General features: G+C 41.8%; 2 protein-coding genes across 4 annotated transcripts in view; one reads left to right on the top strand and one right to left on the bottom strand.

Annotated features, from left to right (window-relative positions):
- mapk8ip2 (mitogen-activated protein kinase 8 interacting protein 2) overlaps positions 1–13,173 on the top strand; it is a 25,237-nt gene extending 12,064 nt beyond the window's left edge. The window contains exons 3-14 of one of the 2 annotated variants that reach the window (XM_063908303.1): positions 2,847–3,089; positions 3,206–3,281; positions 4,294–4,395; positions 4,935–7,062; positions 7,311–7,519; positions 8,055–8,130; positions 8,777–8,949; positions 9,050–9,159; positions 9,257–9,379; positions 9,513–9,583; positions 9,669–9,767; positions 10,708–13,173. In XM_063908303.1, the coding sequence (XP_063764373.1) occupies positions 2,847–3,089; positions 3,206–3,281; positions 4,294–4,395; positions 4,935–7,062; positions 7,311–7,519; positions 8,055–8,130; positions 8,777–8,949; positions 9,050–9,159; positions 9,257–9,379; positions 9,513–9,583; positions 9,669–9,767; positions 10,708–10,780 (3,483 nt within the window). In that variant the 3' untranslated portion in view covers positions 10,781–13,173. Of the gene's footprint in view, positions 1–2,846; positions 3,090–3,205; positions 3,282–4,293; positions 4,498–4,934; positions 7,063–7,310; positions 7,520–8,054; positions 8,131–8,776; positions 8,950–9,049; positions 9,160–9,256; positions 9,380–9,512; positions 9,584–9,668; positions 9,768–10,707 lie in introns of both variants that reach the window. The other variant, XM_063908297.1, reaches the window with a different exon arrangement.
- On the bottom strand, positions 9,417–16,741 carry arsa (arylsulfatase A). 2 transcript variants are annotated; one of them, XM_063908324.1, is made up of 9 exons: positions 16,449–16,741; positions 15,508–15,748; positions 15,174–15,392; positions 14,848–15,017; positions 14,481–14,605; positions 14,068–14,195; positions 13,882–13,984; positions 13,467–13,776; positions 9,417–9,570 (listed from the first exon to the last, which is right to left on the bottom strand). In XM_063908324.1, exons 1-8 carry the CDS (start codon positions 16,679–16,681, stop codon positions 13,481–13,483), a joined length of 1,515 nt encoding a protein of 504 aa, XP_063764394.1. In that variant the 5' UTR covers positions 16,682–16,741; the 3' UTR covers positions 9,417–9,570; positions 13,467–13,480. The 2 variants fall into 2 exon arrangements, with proteins under 2 accessions (XP_063764394.1, XP_063764384.1); XM_063908314.1 differs by lacking the exon at positions 9,417–9,570 and having other exon boundaries at positions 13,171–13,776.

Genomic DNA, 16,741 nt, shown 5'->3' with positions numbered 1-16,741 from the left:
ACAGACACACACAAATGCATGTGAACAAAAACAAATAGACACACCCACCATGCCTTACTCTGTCATCCTGAGCTAAAGGCAGGCAATTAAGAATCGTTCACATCGGTTTGTTATGAAATTCATATTTTATATTTCTGAGGGAATGGTAATTGCGGCCAAAAAAAAAAAAAGCCATAGCATTTCTGGCTCAGGCTGTCCTTTCCTACTATCCATGATGTCAGAGGGGATTAGGTTTGACAATGTGTTTTCGACCATGTGATCTGTTTTTCTTTTTTGACCTTTCATTTTTTAAGTCATCATATCATTATAGCAAGACCACAATGGATGCAGCTCTCCTTTTTGTGTCCGAATCGTCTGACTCCCTAATAAACACCAAGGCGCCCTGCCGCTTGCTGCCTCGTCTCGCTCCAGATTCTTCACATCCTGTCTCTCTAGCATCCATCTCTGTCTCTCCAGAGCGAAGATTGAACACCATGAACACATGCATAATTCAGTATGTGACAGAGAAATGGAGTCTGTGTCTCAGCTGTGTTGCTAGTTTGAAATGTGGAAATGTCTCTGATAGATGAACGGCCATCACTCACTAGGTGGTCTAGGTGTAAATGGGAGGCTAATCGGCATCTGTCATACACTCCAGCATTAAATTCAGCTAAGCTACTTTTGGAAAATTGTCATTATGAGGGATCACCAACATTTAAAAATAAAAAAATAAAACAGAAGCCAGAATCATGATGATCACAACTACTTACTTACCAGCAGGAGAGCTTGTTTGCACAGGTTAAGTCACAGGGCTGGATGGGATGTCCTTGGGAACTGGAGACCACAAGGATCGATTCTCGCCAACAGACAACTGTTATTTATAGTTCTCTCTTTTTCTTAAAGCCTGCCTGTCTGTCAGGTGCCCTGGCTGAGAAAGGACTCTTGACAGTGCAGATTATTCTCCTTGGCAGATGTGGCATTTTCACAACCTTGCTGATGGATCTCTGGATTTTTACACTGTCATTGGGTGACGATGAGGTCATATATCTCCAGTGATGTATTGTAATGGGTCAGTGTGAGTACACAGCATTGTGAAACTTGACAGTACATACAGAAGTGAGAATCCGTATAATGATCTATTGAAAGGTTTCTCAGCACACACACAATTCCTTTCAAAACTTTGTTTCACATTAACAGCTAAATTACAGAAAACATCGATATGTTAATGAGTTATATTTATGAATATTCATGTAGAGTCTGTCAGCAAAAGATTGTGTGTTGATTTTTGTTGCTGTGGCAGCAGAATCGTGTTTGATGGTTGAAAGGGTGAGCTTTGATTCCTCCATTAAAGAGACTGCACTGAAAGGCAGAGAAAGTGCTGCGGTGTTCAAACTGCCAACCAAATAAATCAATGCTTGTGTTTGCATTGTCAAATTAAAAGTAGGGAAGAGATCAGAAAAATAGTATAGTGCACTCTGCGCCTGGTAACGATGATGTAGCAGCTTATTGTAATATTAGCATGAGCAATGTTTCCTGCGCAATGTTTAGGGCTCATCAGGGAGAGATGATGTCAGCATGATGTCACTGTCGGCTCCGTAAAGTTAAATTAGAGAAGCATGGGTCAATATGAACATGTCATTATCCCACAGTTATCTATATTATTTCCATAAACAATTAGATCAGCTTTAAACTCTTAAAAAGGAACTAAGACATACTGTAATCACATTACATTTAGGTAAGAAACTTATATTTTGATTGTATCAGCGATCTTTGGTAAATGAAAAACAAACAAAATATCATCCCTTGGTGTAAGATTATACAACTAATACAACTTGTGACAGACATTGCAATTGCCTCATCTTCCACAACTAGCAGACATTCTGAGATTTGTGTCAGTAATCTACTTAATTGAGCTTTGCACCACCATTAAACCTTGTATCTGTCAAATATAACGGCTACACAGCAACACTTTTAAGCTTACGGAGGTGCGGTCTATTAAACCTTAAAATCATTTTGTCCACTCCTTTCCAGTAAACTAGCTGAAACCTGAGAGACGTCTGATTGATCCATTCTCGTTTCCTTGCCCCACCTATGTTTTTGTTCATCTTTCACACATTATCTCTCCTGCCTTTGTTTTCAAAACAGTCCATCCTTATGATTGTTGTCCTGCTTTGTGCAAGGCTTTTGCAGAGTGACTTTGTATTAAGTGACTTAATTGGTTCGACCTTTTCACCTTTTTCTTTTTCCTGGGGAGGTGGTTATGTTGCTGATGCTGAGGGCTGCACCTACCTGCTCTTTTTCTTATGTATACAAACACACACACACACACACACACACACACACACACACACACACACACACACACACACACACACACACACACACACACACACACACACACACACACACACACACACACACACACACACACACACATACACACACAGAATATATTCACATGTGGTTATGCTAAACAGAACACACCCAAGGCTGCAAAAAAAAAAAATCCTATCAGCAAAATGTACTGTGGCGGTTTATGTTTGCAGAGTTGCCAACTACAGTGCTTTTATGTGTGTGTCTATGTTTTACAAATGCCCTCTGTGTAATCACAGAACATTGTGTTGCATGCAGTCCATCTGTGCTCTCCTTGTTGCATTCATCTTTTGGACAGGCCTGTTCTTGGCAAAGCTTTTAAAGGAAAAAGGACATAATATTTTGCAGTGCCGCTTTTCTCCTTTTATTTGTGTTGGCTTACTACGTAATAGTTTTCCATTTGCTTTCAGAGCAGGAAATGCTTTAATGAGTCTATATCAAATATTCTGAAAGTATTAAAACATAAAAGTCCCCCTTCTCTTTTCTGGCCTTAGGATTCCCTCATTCTGGAGAAGAGTGACATGCACCACCCAGTCTGCTCCTTCCAGGATGACTTCCAGGAGTTTGAGATGATTGACGACGAAGATGAGGATGATGAGGATGATGAAGATGATGAAGATGAAGAGGTTGACCCTGATGCCCCCCCATCCCCCTCTGCCTCGCCTCCTCTCTCTCCTACTCTTGGCACGCTTAAGAGCAGACCCACTACACTGAACCTCACCACTGCTGTGTCACAGGTTAGCAGCCTGAAGCTCTGCTCCCAAACAAACACTAATGTTGATTATGCACAATTCTTACTCTTTGTCATATTTCTGTTCAACTTTGTTCAATACCTTTCCTCTCTTTTCATTAGGATTCATTGAACAACAACAGCAGTCTGTCCCCAAAAAAAGGAAGCTGGCAAGACTCTTTACGGAAGACCTCACAGGGTAAATACCTGAAGAACTTATTATTACTTATTACTCCGGCCGTCACTCACCGACTCAGTCACCGAAACTCTCATTCACGCCTTCATCACCTCCCGTCTGGACTACTGCAATGGTGTCCTGTCTGGGCTGCCCAACAAGGCCCTAGACAGACTGCAGTATGTCCAGAACCCAGCTGCCAGGGTGTTAACGCACACCAAGCCCTGGCAGCACATCACCCCCATCCTCAAGAAACTCCATTGGCTGCCAATCAAACAAAGGATCTGCTACAAAATCCTTGTCCTCACCTACAAATCACTTCACTCATTGGCACCCCAGTACATCACCGACCTCCTCCAGCCGTATTCCCAGTCACGGTCCCTGCGCTCCACCAGCAAGGACTTACTCTCCACTCCTCGCACCAGACTCAGAACCTTTGGCGATAGGGCTTTCTGTGTACTTGCCCCTACCCTCTGGAACACTCTGCCCCCTCATATCCGTTCTGCCACGTCTCTTACACAGTTCCAAAAGCACCTCAAAACACACCTCTTCTCTCTTGCCTATCCCACTTTGTGAAGCGACCTTGGGTATTATGAAAGGCGCTATATAAATCCAAGTCATTATTATTATTTTATTATTATTATTATTATTATCAGTGGTACATTTGCGTGTGGACTATGAATTGTGTTTTTCTTATTGTCTGCCATGCATGATACATCACAAAATATTATACTTAATTCGACTGATCATAGATATATAGCCTGCATCAAAGATTTATTAAAATTATTTTCAGTATTATACAGTATTATATGTAAATATTATGTAGAATTTTAACATATAATACAACAAAATAACATATCCCTAAATTCAACAGAATGTAATAAAGGGGTTTTTTGTTTAATTAAAATGGTATGGATTGGTTCTAGTGTTGTACTTTGAAGGTACATTTAAAAAAAATCATGTATGCATGTTGATAACAAGCTTCTTTACACACTGCAGGTATTACTTTCAAAATGAATAACTCCTATCCCTCCAGGTCGTCTGTCGCCAACCCACAAGTGTCTGGAGGACGGTGTACCTGTGACAGGCCAGTGCCCAGGCTCTCCAGTTACCCAGGCACCAGGGTCTCAAACCAAAGGTACTCCCCCAAAACAGACTGGGGAGGGCGGGAACCCCCAATCCCCTCACAGGCCCCTCCTCTGCGACATGGAGGGCAACAGGCGGGAGAGGCCCGAATACGGTAACAAAAAGGCCAATCCCGCAAGCAGATCATTCCATAACCATCAGTGTCGTGTGGTGCCGTGATGTGAAATGGAGTGACGTGAAGTGAATTTGACTTGTTCAGTAGTACATACAGTATGTTTTTACACTTTCATGTTGATTCTTACAGTCCCATTTGCACATGTCCACTTTAGGGAATTAAATGAGTATGCTTCTGATGAAGAGATGACTGAACTTGCTCATCCCTCACCCTCTTTTTTGAACTTTGAAAATGTCATTTCCTTCATTATTCCAATTATGTGCAAATTTCTTTGCCCCCACAACCCTTATGACATGTCACCTTTCTGTGTTTGTACAGTATATTTTACACAATCATCTTCATTACTTTGTCATATGATATTTTCAGTGTCTTATGGCCCTTCTTGTTTTTCTGCACCTTTTTTTTTATCTCTGTAGGGTCATTTGGACAACACAAGTCCCACCCTTGTCATGGTGATCCCACTGAGCAAAAGGCAGATCCCTCGATCCAGAAGACCAGAGCACCTTCTGTAGATGAGCACTCCCAGTGTTCAGACACAGAGGTGGACCACGATCTCAACAGCGACCACAACCACAAACACTCAAACCGACGTGCCACCGACACTTACACAATCACAAGTGAGTCAGGTTTGGAGCCAGAGAATGACTTAGATCTGGATGGGACCAGTCGTTGCTTGTCATCCACTGCCCCCATGGGAGTCAATGATGGTGCAGATACACCCCTGTCTGATGAGGAGCTGGAGAAGGACTATGATGTGGAATTTATGTGTAAGGAGACCTACGATATGGTGTGTAAGGAGAATCGATGTTCATATGTGGAATTCCCCTCAATTGAACCGACCTCCTTCTCTAGCTATGTGTCCACCAGTCGTTCAGATGCAGCAGTTTCTGCCATGGAGGCAGCAGGTAACGACTCCACCTCTCCATCGTCAGACCCAGGGATAGCAGATATGAACCAGCAGGGTTACATGACTTCAGACCAGGATAAGGACCTAAGCTCTCCTGGCTCTGACTCTGACATTGAAGGGGAGCTTGAGGCAGCGTTTGTCTGTGGAGGTCCTGTGGTCTCCAACATGATCTCCTCTATCTCTGAGACAGAGCTGGACCTGACAAGTGATGACAGCAGCAGTGGGCGTTCGTCTCACCTCACCAACTCCATTGAAGAGGCCAGCTCACCTACATCAGACCAGGAACTGGACCTGGATACAGAGTTAGAGCAGGACAGTGGTATTATTGGACTAAAAACGTCTCTACTGCTTGGCCAGCCTGACCCAATCAAAGAAGGTTCTAATCTTCCCTCTCCTTCACCTCTACCCTCACCCACTCTTGCTACACCATCCCCTATTGACTCACCCTTCTTACCTCCTGAGCCCTACGATGATGGTCAAGCCCTGATGGGGCTGCAGAATGTGGATGATGAGCAGTCTTTTGAGCACCAGGCTGACCCCGATGAGACTCTGCCTCCCACCCAACAATCAGAATACAGTCTGTCCAGACAGATGGTGCTGCAGATAGAACCAGACCACAGTCTAGAGAGCTTCAAACGCTCCTTCTACCTGCCAGTGGGACCAAGGCTTATGCCCAATGCAGATGAATATGACGGAACCAGTGAAGGTGAGTCTGACTCAGAGAGCGAAGATGAACTGAGCGAGAACTCAGACTCACCGTGGCTGCTCAGCAACTTGGTCAACAGGATGATCTCAGAGGGCTCGTATCCCATCAGTTGTCCTGAGGACTGCTTCAAGAGGAAGGTGTCTGTGTCCGACACAATCTCACCATCCTCAGACATTGGAGAGGGAGATAGTTTCAATGATGAGGACCAAGAGAAGAAGGCAGAGATGGATGGATTAGATGAAGAACAGAAGGAAGGTAAAGGGTACAAAAAGGACATGAAGAAGCCTGGAGAGAGGAGGAAGAGCACGGAGCGTTGTGCAAACAACGGGAGGGGAACCACAGATGTAAACCCCTTGTATACAACAAAAGACTCTGAGAAGAACTTCACAGACAAACCATCTAAGAACATTAGGAGACAGGAGGATGACCAAGAGCCAAATAATGACTTGATGATGCATGAGGGAAGGAAGGAACTGGACTCCCCGAGCCTCAATGAAAGTGTGGTGAGCGACAAAGACGAAGGACGAGAGACTGAACCCAGGCCAACGAGCCGCTCCTCAGCCTCTCTTGAGCGTATCACCGAGGTTAAACACAGCCTGACACTGGACATACCGACCACCCAGACTAATCGCTGCTTCAGCCTCACTTACTCTACAGACAATGACGAAGAGGAGGATGATGGAGATGCTTACCCTTTCATGGGTGACATGAGGAAGCAGTCCTACAGGGAGAGTGACTTAGAGCTTGACAGTTCACCACCAATTGATTCCAGTGTACAAAATCATCCCTTATCTGACCAAGAACTCCCACTGTGTGAGAAAAATCTGTCTCTGAGGCAGACGAACGAAGAGGATGGACTGGCCTATGACTCAATGAAGTACACACTAGTTGTGGACGAGAATACTACGCTGGAACTAGTTAGCCTCAGAAGGTATGCTCTGATAGTCTGTGCAATGTATGAAATCGAAGGAAAAAAATGGTGTATGTGTGTCTTTGTTTCAAATGAACAGAACACATTTTATATTATTTACTTAATTCTACTTTAAGAGGTAATAATATATAACATAACCTTGATCAAACTCTACTTTCTGTAGCCGTCTAGTTGTGAATCAAGCATTTGAACACAATAGTGTCTGGCCCTAAATTGATATTTTAAACGGACAAATCTTGTCCTCTCAGATGCACATCCGTTCTGAGTGATGACAGTGAGCTGTCCACGCTATGTGATGACGACCCTTTGGAGACAGGACAGGTGAGCTTCTGTCGCGATAATGAAAAAGTGAGGCCAGAACTTCTCAGTTCTTCTGAGGACTCCTCCCCTGAAGCTGATCTCCCATTCTCCAAGAAGTTCCTCAATGTGTTTGTCAACAGCACCTCCCGCTCCTCAAGTAAGTCCCACACCCTTTTGGTAAACTCCCAGACACGTTCTTGCAAAGATGTCAATTTTAGGGATTAAAGGAATGGTCTGACATTGTGGAATTACACACAACATGTAGTCAATTATATAGCCTACAGGTCATAGCCCAGCAACATTATTGCTAAACATTTTGCCTCAGGGTCCTTACCATACATACACTAGATTTATGTTTAACACATTGCTGTCAGCATGGTACAGTAGCTTGTGATCTAAATTTGAGAGGGAGCCCACAGAAGAGCTAGGGGAGGGCTCTGCTTCCCAGTACATCAATCAGCAATCAGTACTCTAGCATCAAGATGTATGTCCCTAATGAAGAGTGATTTGCATAATGAAAGGCTCATTGACAAATCTAATTACCTTCCAAGTAGACTTCCTTGCAAAAAGTTAATTTAAGAATATACCACCAACAAATAACTACAACCATACAATAATGTATTTTATTTGAGACATTTGGACAAGGTAGATTTCAGGTCACCTAAACAGTCTTATATGTGTCTGCTTTCTAGGCACTGAGTCTTTTGGACTTTTCTCCTGTACCATTAATGGAGAGGAGAGGGACCAGACACACAGGGCAGTCTACAGGTAAGACAATCTAAAGCACACTCATTCTTGATCATGGGACAATATATGGGGCAATGTGAATTACATTGAAAATTAGATCTGTAGATACATACAGCCAGGTTGTAGAAACATAATGGTAAGAAGGATTGTCAATGCCATTAGCTCCAGTTTTCAAATTGCCCTTTTATGTCTAGGAGAAACCATCTAGATGAAAAAAACTATATTTATTTAAGGTGACACTAATTATGTTAGGGAGGAGGGCAGATGTCCAAGCTACAGCTGGGGCCGAGAGCTGCAGGGCGGCCAGTGATAATCACATCAGCCACCTGCTGTGTCTCTGCTTGAGTGTGCGCAAGAGTGAGAGAGAAGGCTACATGCTCCTTAATTGTATATACATTTACATAATGCATTTGCTTTGCCATTGCTCTCTTTCAGTAAGTACATCCCCCTAATAAGAGCACTTTGTCTCTTTAATATCAACTCCTTTCTTCCCCTGGTCAGCTGTTTTCTCATTTCTATATCTCAACTCCCCATGGGAGTCACCCAAAACCCATCAGATGCTTCCTGATCAAATTAACTCCAGTCTAAAGGTTGCACAACAGCAGGGAAGCCATGCAAAGACACAACGTTTAACCATTTTCATTTGTCTCTCTGCTGCTCTCTGCAGGTTCATTCCCAGACATGCAGATGAGTTGGAGCTTGATGTTGATGATCCTTTATATGTGGAGGAAGAAGAGGATGACTACTGGTACCGAGGTTATAACATGCGGACAGGGGAGAGAGGCATCTTTCCCGCCTTCTATGCCCATGAGGTCATAGGCCAGTCTAAGGAGTTGTTGGGTGAGCTGAGAAATACATCATCTGTCATTTTCTGCATCTCAGTGTGAAGGTCAGAAGAATCAAATGCTCTGTATGTATGTGTCTGTAACCTAACCTGTAGGAATGAAAAGAAATCCTGCATGGATCGAGACTTTCAATGTTCAGTTTTTGGGGTCAGTCGAGGTGCCTTATCACCAAGGCAACGGTATTCTCTGCGCTGCCATGCAGAAGGTAAGTTAAGTGGAAAGCACATGCCCAATCACAAACAAACATGTATTCACCATTAAAGCATATTTGTTTTGACACAAAAATATCTTCTGTACATAAGATTGCAATATCAAGGAAACGGACGGTACATGTGCGGCCTCCTTCTCTGTGTGAGCTGGAGATTAGCTTGCAAGGAGTGAAACTGATCATGAGCCTGGAGGATGAATATGACGCCCTTGATGAGGTATGTAATTTACATTAACTTATAAATTACCCACATACAGATCGATCATTCCTTTATTGTGAAATATTGTTGCATCGATGCTTTGACGGTTATGTCTTGACACCTTTGTCCCCGCATCTCTCTCTTCCTGTAGTATGACAGATGTAGTCACTTCTTCCAGATGAAGAACATCTCATTTTGTGGATGCCATCCTAGGAACAATTGGTAAACAAACACATTGGGTTTCTGTCCTCATGTCAACATTGTTTAGTGTGACTGTTTTCATCATATTGTTTTCTTCTCTCTGCAGTTATTTTGGCTTCATCACTAAGCACCCGATGCTGAACAGATTTGCTTGCCACGTGTTTGTATCCCAAGAGTCTATGCGACCTGTAGCAGAGTGTGTTGGGTGAGTCCAATTCACATTATCACATCACTTACAATACATAAGAATTACAAAGGCACACTAATGACCAGACCACCTAAAGCATGAACTATTTATCGATACATCATATTTGAACTACTCTATGATGTTTAGCTTCTGAAGTCTTATCACAAAGTCCTGGATGAGAGTGCGTCTTTACTACCAATCACTCTTATCTGTAGCTGGATAAGTGAGCAGTGATCTGGGTCTATTTTGCACTATAGCCTTTTATGTGTGTGCATGTCTGGGAGCTTAGTCATGCCGGATTCCTACATATTGAATTTCAATAATTAAAAATAGATTGTTTAATGTTTCAAGGTAAAGCAAAAGCAGGCAGAAGCGTGGGGCTGCAATTTTGTTTTAGATGAATCTGTTCTTTTCTGGTATATTACTGTTGGAAAATAGTAGAATGTGCATATTCGTTGCTTAAAGACTTAGGTGATGTCTTTTAATGTCTTTTGTCAGTACAAACCCCCTAGATATTAAGGTCAATATGATATAAAACTAAGAAAACTGAATATTTGAAAGGCTGAAACAGCATTTCCTATGATTTTTGCATGAATTACTGCATCCATCATCAAAATATGTGTTAATCATTTTCTCTAATTCCATCAATCCATTAGTCAATTAATCATTGCAGCACAGCGTTAGGGTTGGGCAGAGCTTTACATCGCGCTTTGTCTGTGAAATAGACTAAAAACAAAGGCAAACCTTATGATAAAATAAAAAAAGAGTTGCTTTCAGGGAGATTGGTTCTATATTTGCTCTGGAAGCATTATTTGCCTTGGCACCAAACAGCCATTTCTTTGTAAATAGTCAGAACACGGCTGTGTACATTATGGTAATGCAATATGGATCAATAAGTAAGGCTGTCTTCTAATTGCTGGCAGGTTGATCTTTAGTCATCTGTTTGTCTTATCTGCAGACGGGCCTTCCAGGAGTATTACCAGGAACATCTGGAGTACGCCTGCCCCACCGAGGACATCTACCTGGAGTAAGCAGTGTTGCCATGACGACTGCTTTCTCTCTCTGCAGCTTGTGTATGATTATCGAGTTTGCCACCAGAGGGCGCTGTCAGTGGGGTCTTCTCTCCATTGTGTCCCTCTGAAACTGGGATCTTCATTTCTACAGTCTGCTAGGCATTTGACTGATTTCATTCATCCCTCTCTCTGTCTTTATTTCCATTATCTCAATGGAATGATTGCCTGTTTCTTTATCTTTTTCTATGATATAAAACTAAAACGCTGAGCACCTTTTTATTTTAAGGTTCCTCTTTTGAAATGAAAACAATATACCTACTACTGCTGTTTCACCTTTCAATGCATGGCTAGTAGGGTTACTGCACACAGACACACCAAGAAATACACATATCCAAGTGAATGGCAAGCAGCTCAACAATCAGTATGGGAATGGTGTAGAATCAAGAGGTTGGCGTTTAATTAGCTGTAAATATGTATTTGTTCAATATTGACAAACTGCTCATTTGATTTTTACTGATAGTGACATTGGAGCAAAGTAGAGAGAGTACAGTGAACTGTCCTTGGTCCAAGCTTACCCCTGTGTCGCGTTCAAGACGTAGTTTGTGTTGTAAATACGTATGTATAGAAAGTAGAAATACAGGCGCCTCATCCAATCTAATTAAATAATCCACGAACACTCACAGCTGAGACTGACGGAGCGGATTTCGATTTGTCATTTGTCAGTAACTGCAGGAGCAAGAGCTTTTACAATAATGACTTGTAATATACTTTGGATGTCATTAGCCCTGCAGATATTTAAGTCAGCTTGGATTAGGGGCAGTGAGTGTCAGCGCATTTAGGGTGATGTGACATTTTACCTTTGTCCTGTCCTCAAAGCTGCACTGCTTGCTGACCTTCACCGTGGGAAGCTTTCTCAGAAAATCATTCAACTGTTAAAACTGCAAATCATATATAGTGATTGATGTGACCTTCAGGTCAAACAACACTAATGCCCTCTGAAAAGCCATACTCTCACACCTCCGACTGATTAACTGTGTGTGACACTTTAGTCTCCGTTTTCTTTTGATTTGGCAGATTCAATGAGGGGAAAGGATTGAAAAGACTGAAGCGGTAGCCACGTTTAGTTATGAGGTCCTGCAGTGCGCTTACTGTACAGTGAGAGGGTCCTAATTATGGTCAGGGTATCACAGTGTAAACAAACCTTTGATAAACCATTAAAAGGGAGGTTTTATAGTTATGTAATTGGTTAGACTTCGATCTTGTTTTTTCAAGGATGATGGGTAAGAGAGATGGTCACAATTATTTATTGCTCTTAGTTTGGTTCAAAGGTTCAAAAGATCATTCGCACATTACACAATAACCTGCACTGGGGTTGTTGTAGCATACCATAGCTTACAGTCTAGCACCTTATATAGTGGAGGGGGTATATTTGAAAAAACAATGCACTCACTACAGGCTTCTAGTTCCCGACCATCCATTGTTCTTTCAGACACTGTTTAGCAACTTGTTCTGCTGCTTTAAGTCACAGTCCACCAGAACAAACACCTCAGTTCACTGTTGATATGGCAGGAAGGATGTAGGGTTGTTATATGTATCGCTGTCAGGTAGACTATGTATATACAATAGTGAATCTAAGATAGTGCTGTGTCTTTTATGTTGAGTATGTTATTAAATTAGTATGTACATTATTAAAAAGAAATTAAAGGAAAGATCACAAGCAGACAGAAACCCCTGAAATAAAAGAGAAACACATAAATATCTGTGATCTGCAATAATTTTTTTTCATTGTGTTATGTTTTTTCACTCGGTATCTGTCACATAGAAGGAACTACGGTTCCAGAAACCTCCTTAAGTCTCTGAAGACAGGCTTTAGCAGCACATTTAGGGCACATGTGTGAGATGTGACATCATTATTGTGGAAGCTAACAGACTACTGACCAATCTGCGGTTAGAGCTGAATAGTAAGTTATTCAGATGCCATTGAAACAACTATTACTGCATCTTGCCGATTATAGTAATCGCCTTTAAGCTCCAAGTGACCCATCTCTGATCTGTACCTATTTGCTTCTGATTCTGTTTTTCTATCTCGTTACAACCTAGTTAAACCCCCTTCTTTCCACACAGCTACACAAAAACAACCTCTGAGGATGATCTCGTCCCATATAGCCACTGAGACATACACTAACAGTTAAACCAAACTTTTGACTTTACTACAATTAACAAGATTCTTTACTGTATACCTAGAGCAAAACAGTATGTGACAGAACAAACATATCCTATCTTGTATCTTTAAAAACAAAGACTTGTAGAGTTAATCAAAATTCCAGGGAAAAACAAACAAAAAAATTACAAAAAAAATCAATCTGCCTTGTCATGGGTTTGGTCTTATGAATAAAATATATGCTTGATGTCTGAAACCTTCATTCTTGTCTTTATTGTTCAGATCTCATGATTGCTTGTGTGTTTGAGATAGACTGCACAGCATTTTTATTTTTTAAATCACATAAAATCCATGCATCAATGCAAAATGTTATCATTATCAAGAATGTTGAGGGGAAATATGTTATAATAAATTAATGGTTAAAATATGCATTAAAATATCCAGGAAATGTATACACTACATTCTTCATCTTCTGAAAAATGAAAAATCTTGAGGTCTAAATCAATGCTTACTTTCATTGTTTTCCCAAATTGTCATTATTACCTGGATTTGTCCCATCAACACTTGCAGCAACTCGGCTTGGGGCTACACTGAGGATTGCAGCAAGGCTCCAGGTCCGGGTCTATTCCTTTTGATATCTGGCTCTCGCCGAACACCATTGATGCCTCAAACTGCTCCTTGATTTTTATAATCTTCTGCAGCAGGGCTTGGAGGTCAGGTTTTCCAAACAGCGTGAGAGGGTAGTGCTCTGAGGGGTCGGCCTCTAGGTTGAAAAGAAGAGGGGGATCGTGTGCCTTGAGGACTGCAAATACTGGGCAGTCTTGGTCTGGAGTTGTACCACTGTGTGTAGCACCTGATGAACAAACATAAACAAACATGACTCATAAATAATTTAATTCTGACAGTGATTATGCTTCTGGACATTTCTATTTTTACTGTTTCTAAAGGCCAGCTGTACCTCGTGTATAGAAGTGGGCTTTGTACTTCCCTAGCCTGAGTGCAAACAGGCCATACATCTCACTGGGATCTGTGGGGTAGAACATCATGGTTTCCCTTTTACCCTGCAAAAGAGTAGGTGGATATACAAATGAAAACATTGGCTTGGTTTACACATTATTTTAATCTCTACACTGTGAGCCACTACCTTCGCTTGGTTGATAAGGATGTCTGTCATATCGACTCCGTCCAGCTTCACCTGTGGAAGTTTGGCTCCTGCCAGACGTGCCATAGTGGGGAGGATATCTAGAGTGCTGGCCATCTCATGAGTCACACCTAAAGAGAGGCATACGGGGGGGGGGGGGGGAAGGCAGCATTCATTAAAGGCAAAAACGTATGGCCTTCAGTTAGTGTGTGTTGTCCTGTTTTTTGCAGTGTGTTGCGGCTTTCAGAGCGATTCAGCATATTGAATTGGCAACCATCTGCCAAAGACCAGTGCATTCTTGAAATGGATGAAACGATGGTAAACAGTAAAGCTTAGTAAATGTGACTGAAATAAGCAAAACGGGAAAAGGGAAATATACACTAAGTGGTTTAAGCTCTTGGTGTGGATGTCCAAACCTGGACTGATGGTGCCAGGCCAGAAGGCGATGGCGGGCTCCCTCATCCCTCCCTCATAAGTTGTGCCTTTTCCACACTTCAGAGGGCCAGAGTTTCCTCCACGGGACAAACGCATCAGTTCAGGCCTACAAAACAGAAATGAATAACACACCATTTCATAAAGGACAATAAATGCATTATCACAAGGCAATAATTCAAAGATATAGGGCAAAGATATAATGCAACTTCACCTTTGAACAGAACAAATATTTATCACTGTACCAATGCTATCATAGAGGGAGATATACATATCTGCACAAGACACTTTAAAAGCAACCGTGCTTTTATTTGCATGCTCTGTATAAACTCACAGGGTTAAAAAACCAACCCATTGTCTGAAGTGAAGAATACTAGGGTGTTGTTGATCACTCCTGTTTTCTCCAGAGTTGTCAGTAGGTTTCCTATTGTGATGTCAAACTCAAAAAGAGAATCTCCAAATTGGCCCCTTAAAGTACGCCCGGCAGCCTCCACTCCTGCATACTGGGGGTAGTGGGTGTGCTGTAGGAGGAAGTAGAAGAAAGTGTTAACCATCTGAATTGTTCTTATCCATCTACATGGGGTTAAAAAGATTGTGTTTTGTTTTGAAGAACTCAAATGGACATGGACATGTTCTACACATGTAAATACATTATCACAGAATGTTCTGTTGCTTACATGGGATGGATAGTAGAGAAAGAAGGGTTGTTTATTCTTTGCTGATGTGGCAATGAAATCGGTTGCAAAATCACTGTAAGATCTTTCCAGTTCCATGAAGTTGACTGGTTGCTGCTTGATGACCTCATTGTGCATTAGTGGGACAGTGACAGTACCCAAATCACACAATCCATAACACTTAATATCTGGAGGGAAACATGTCAGGTTCCAACAGGGACCCTAGGAAAAACAACAGGGGGACAACAAATATTGCAGAGAAAATCTTTCCATTTAATAATACTATCACAAAGTACCTCAGTCATTTTAGATTGGAGCTAAATGTATTCACACTGACCATGTCGTGGGAGTATGGGATGCCCAGGTAGTGGTCAAATCCCTGCCTGGTTGGAAGAAACATCCCATTGGCACCAACTCCTAAGTGCCACTTCCCTATGGCAGCAGTAGCATAGCCCAAAGGTTTAAGCACTTCAGCAATGGTGGTTTCATTCAGAGGAAGACCCCCTCTGGAGCCTGGGTAAAAAACTCCTGGGTAGACACCTGAGCGGGTTTGATAACGCCCTGTCAACAACGATGCTCTGAAAAGACATCAAAACAAGGCAGGGTTATTATTTAAAGAGGACATTTGCTCATTGTCCTATGTCCCTACTTGTATTTTGAGTTTATTTCGATTCAACCAGTTTTTTTAAAAAAACAAAATAATGCTGAATCTTAATTTGAAAAAATGCACATATAATAGAAGGTAAAATCTCCAGTGTAGTAATAATATCTGGTGTGTATTTGGAGTCACTGGGTAACCCAACATGAAAGCTATTAAAAAACACCTTAAATGATCTTTGATACAAGTATTTTTGGGAAATTCTTATCATAGTACATCCGTTATCCATAAACATTGACATATTTATTATCAGAATGTGCATGAATGGCCTTAACGGTAATTTGTTGATGGTCCCTAAGTGAAACCCTTTGGTTAAGAGCAAGGCTTGGATATGAGCTATCGTATGTGTCTGTGTAAATGAGGAACAATATGCCACAAGATCCGGATTGGATTTTTGTGAAATATCAAACCTAAAACTAACTCCACCACGGTGGTTTAAGACATAACATTAAACGTGACACGAACATTAAAAAAACGTGTGCGCAGAGATTAAAACACATTTGTTTATTGTCTTTTTGGGACATTCTCTCTAACTTACAAACAATGACATTACATCAGTCAGCGTCGGTCCTGCATCATTACAGACAACGTAGATACTATATGTTTTTAAAGGTAGACACCTGGACGGGGTGCAGACGGGGCTGGTGCAGTAGAAGTCTGTAAACCGGAGTCCTCCAGCTGCCATTCGGTCCAGGTTTGGAGTGAGAGAACTTGGATGGCCATAACAACCCAGGTCACCGAAACCTAAATCATCTGCAAAAAGGAGGATGAAATTCGGCGGTGAAGCCGAAGAGGTGCAAAAAATAAAGGTGCTTAAGAAGAAGAAGAAGAAGAAGAAGCGGATGCTATCCATTCTGAGTTATCCTGCATTTGAAGAGTCGGAGAACATCCGCGTCAGGTCCACCTCCCAAAC

This window comes from Eleginops maclovinus, chromosome 2 (genome assembly GCF_036324505.1).
Source record: "Eleginops maclovinus isolate JMC-PN-2008 ecotype Puerto Natales chromosome 2, JC_Emac_rtc_rv5, whole genome shotgun sequence".
Lineage (NCBI taxonomy): Eukaryota > Metazoa > Chordata > Actinopteri > Perciformes > Eleginopidae > Eleginops > Eleginops maclovinus.
This window is presented reverse-complemented; position numbering and strand designations above follow the sequence as displayed.

Coding starts and splice junctions, on each gene's coding strand:
- arsa (XM_063908324.1), bottom strand. CDS start 16,681: ATGGATAGCATCCGCTTCTTCTTCTTCTTCTTCTTCTTAAGCACCTTT. Junction 15,018..15,173: donor TTCTCTACTATCCATCCCAT/GTAAGCAACAGA, acceptor TTCCTCCTACAG/CACACCCACTACCCCCAGTA. Junction 13,777..13,881: donor AGCCCACTTCTATACACGAG/GTACAGCTGGCC, acceptor TTTGTTCATCAG/GTGCTACACACAGTGGTACA.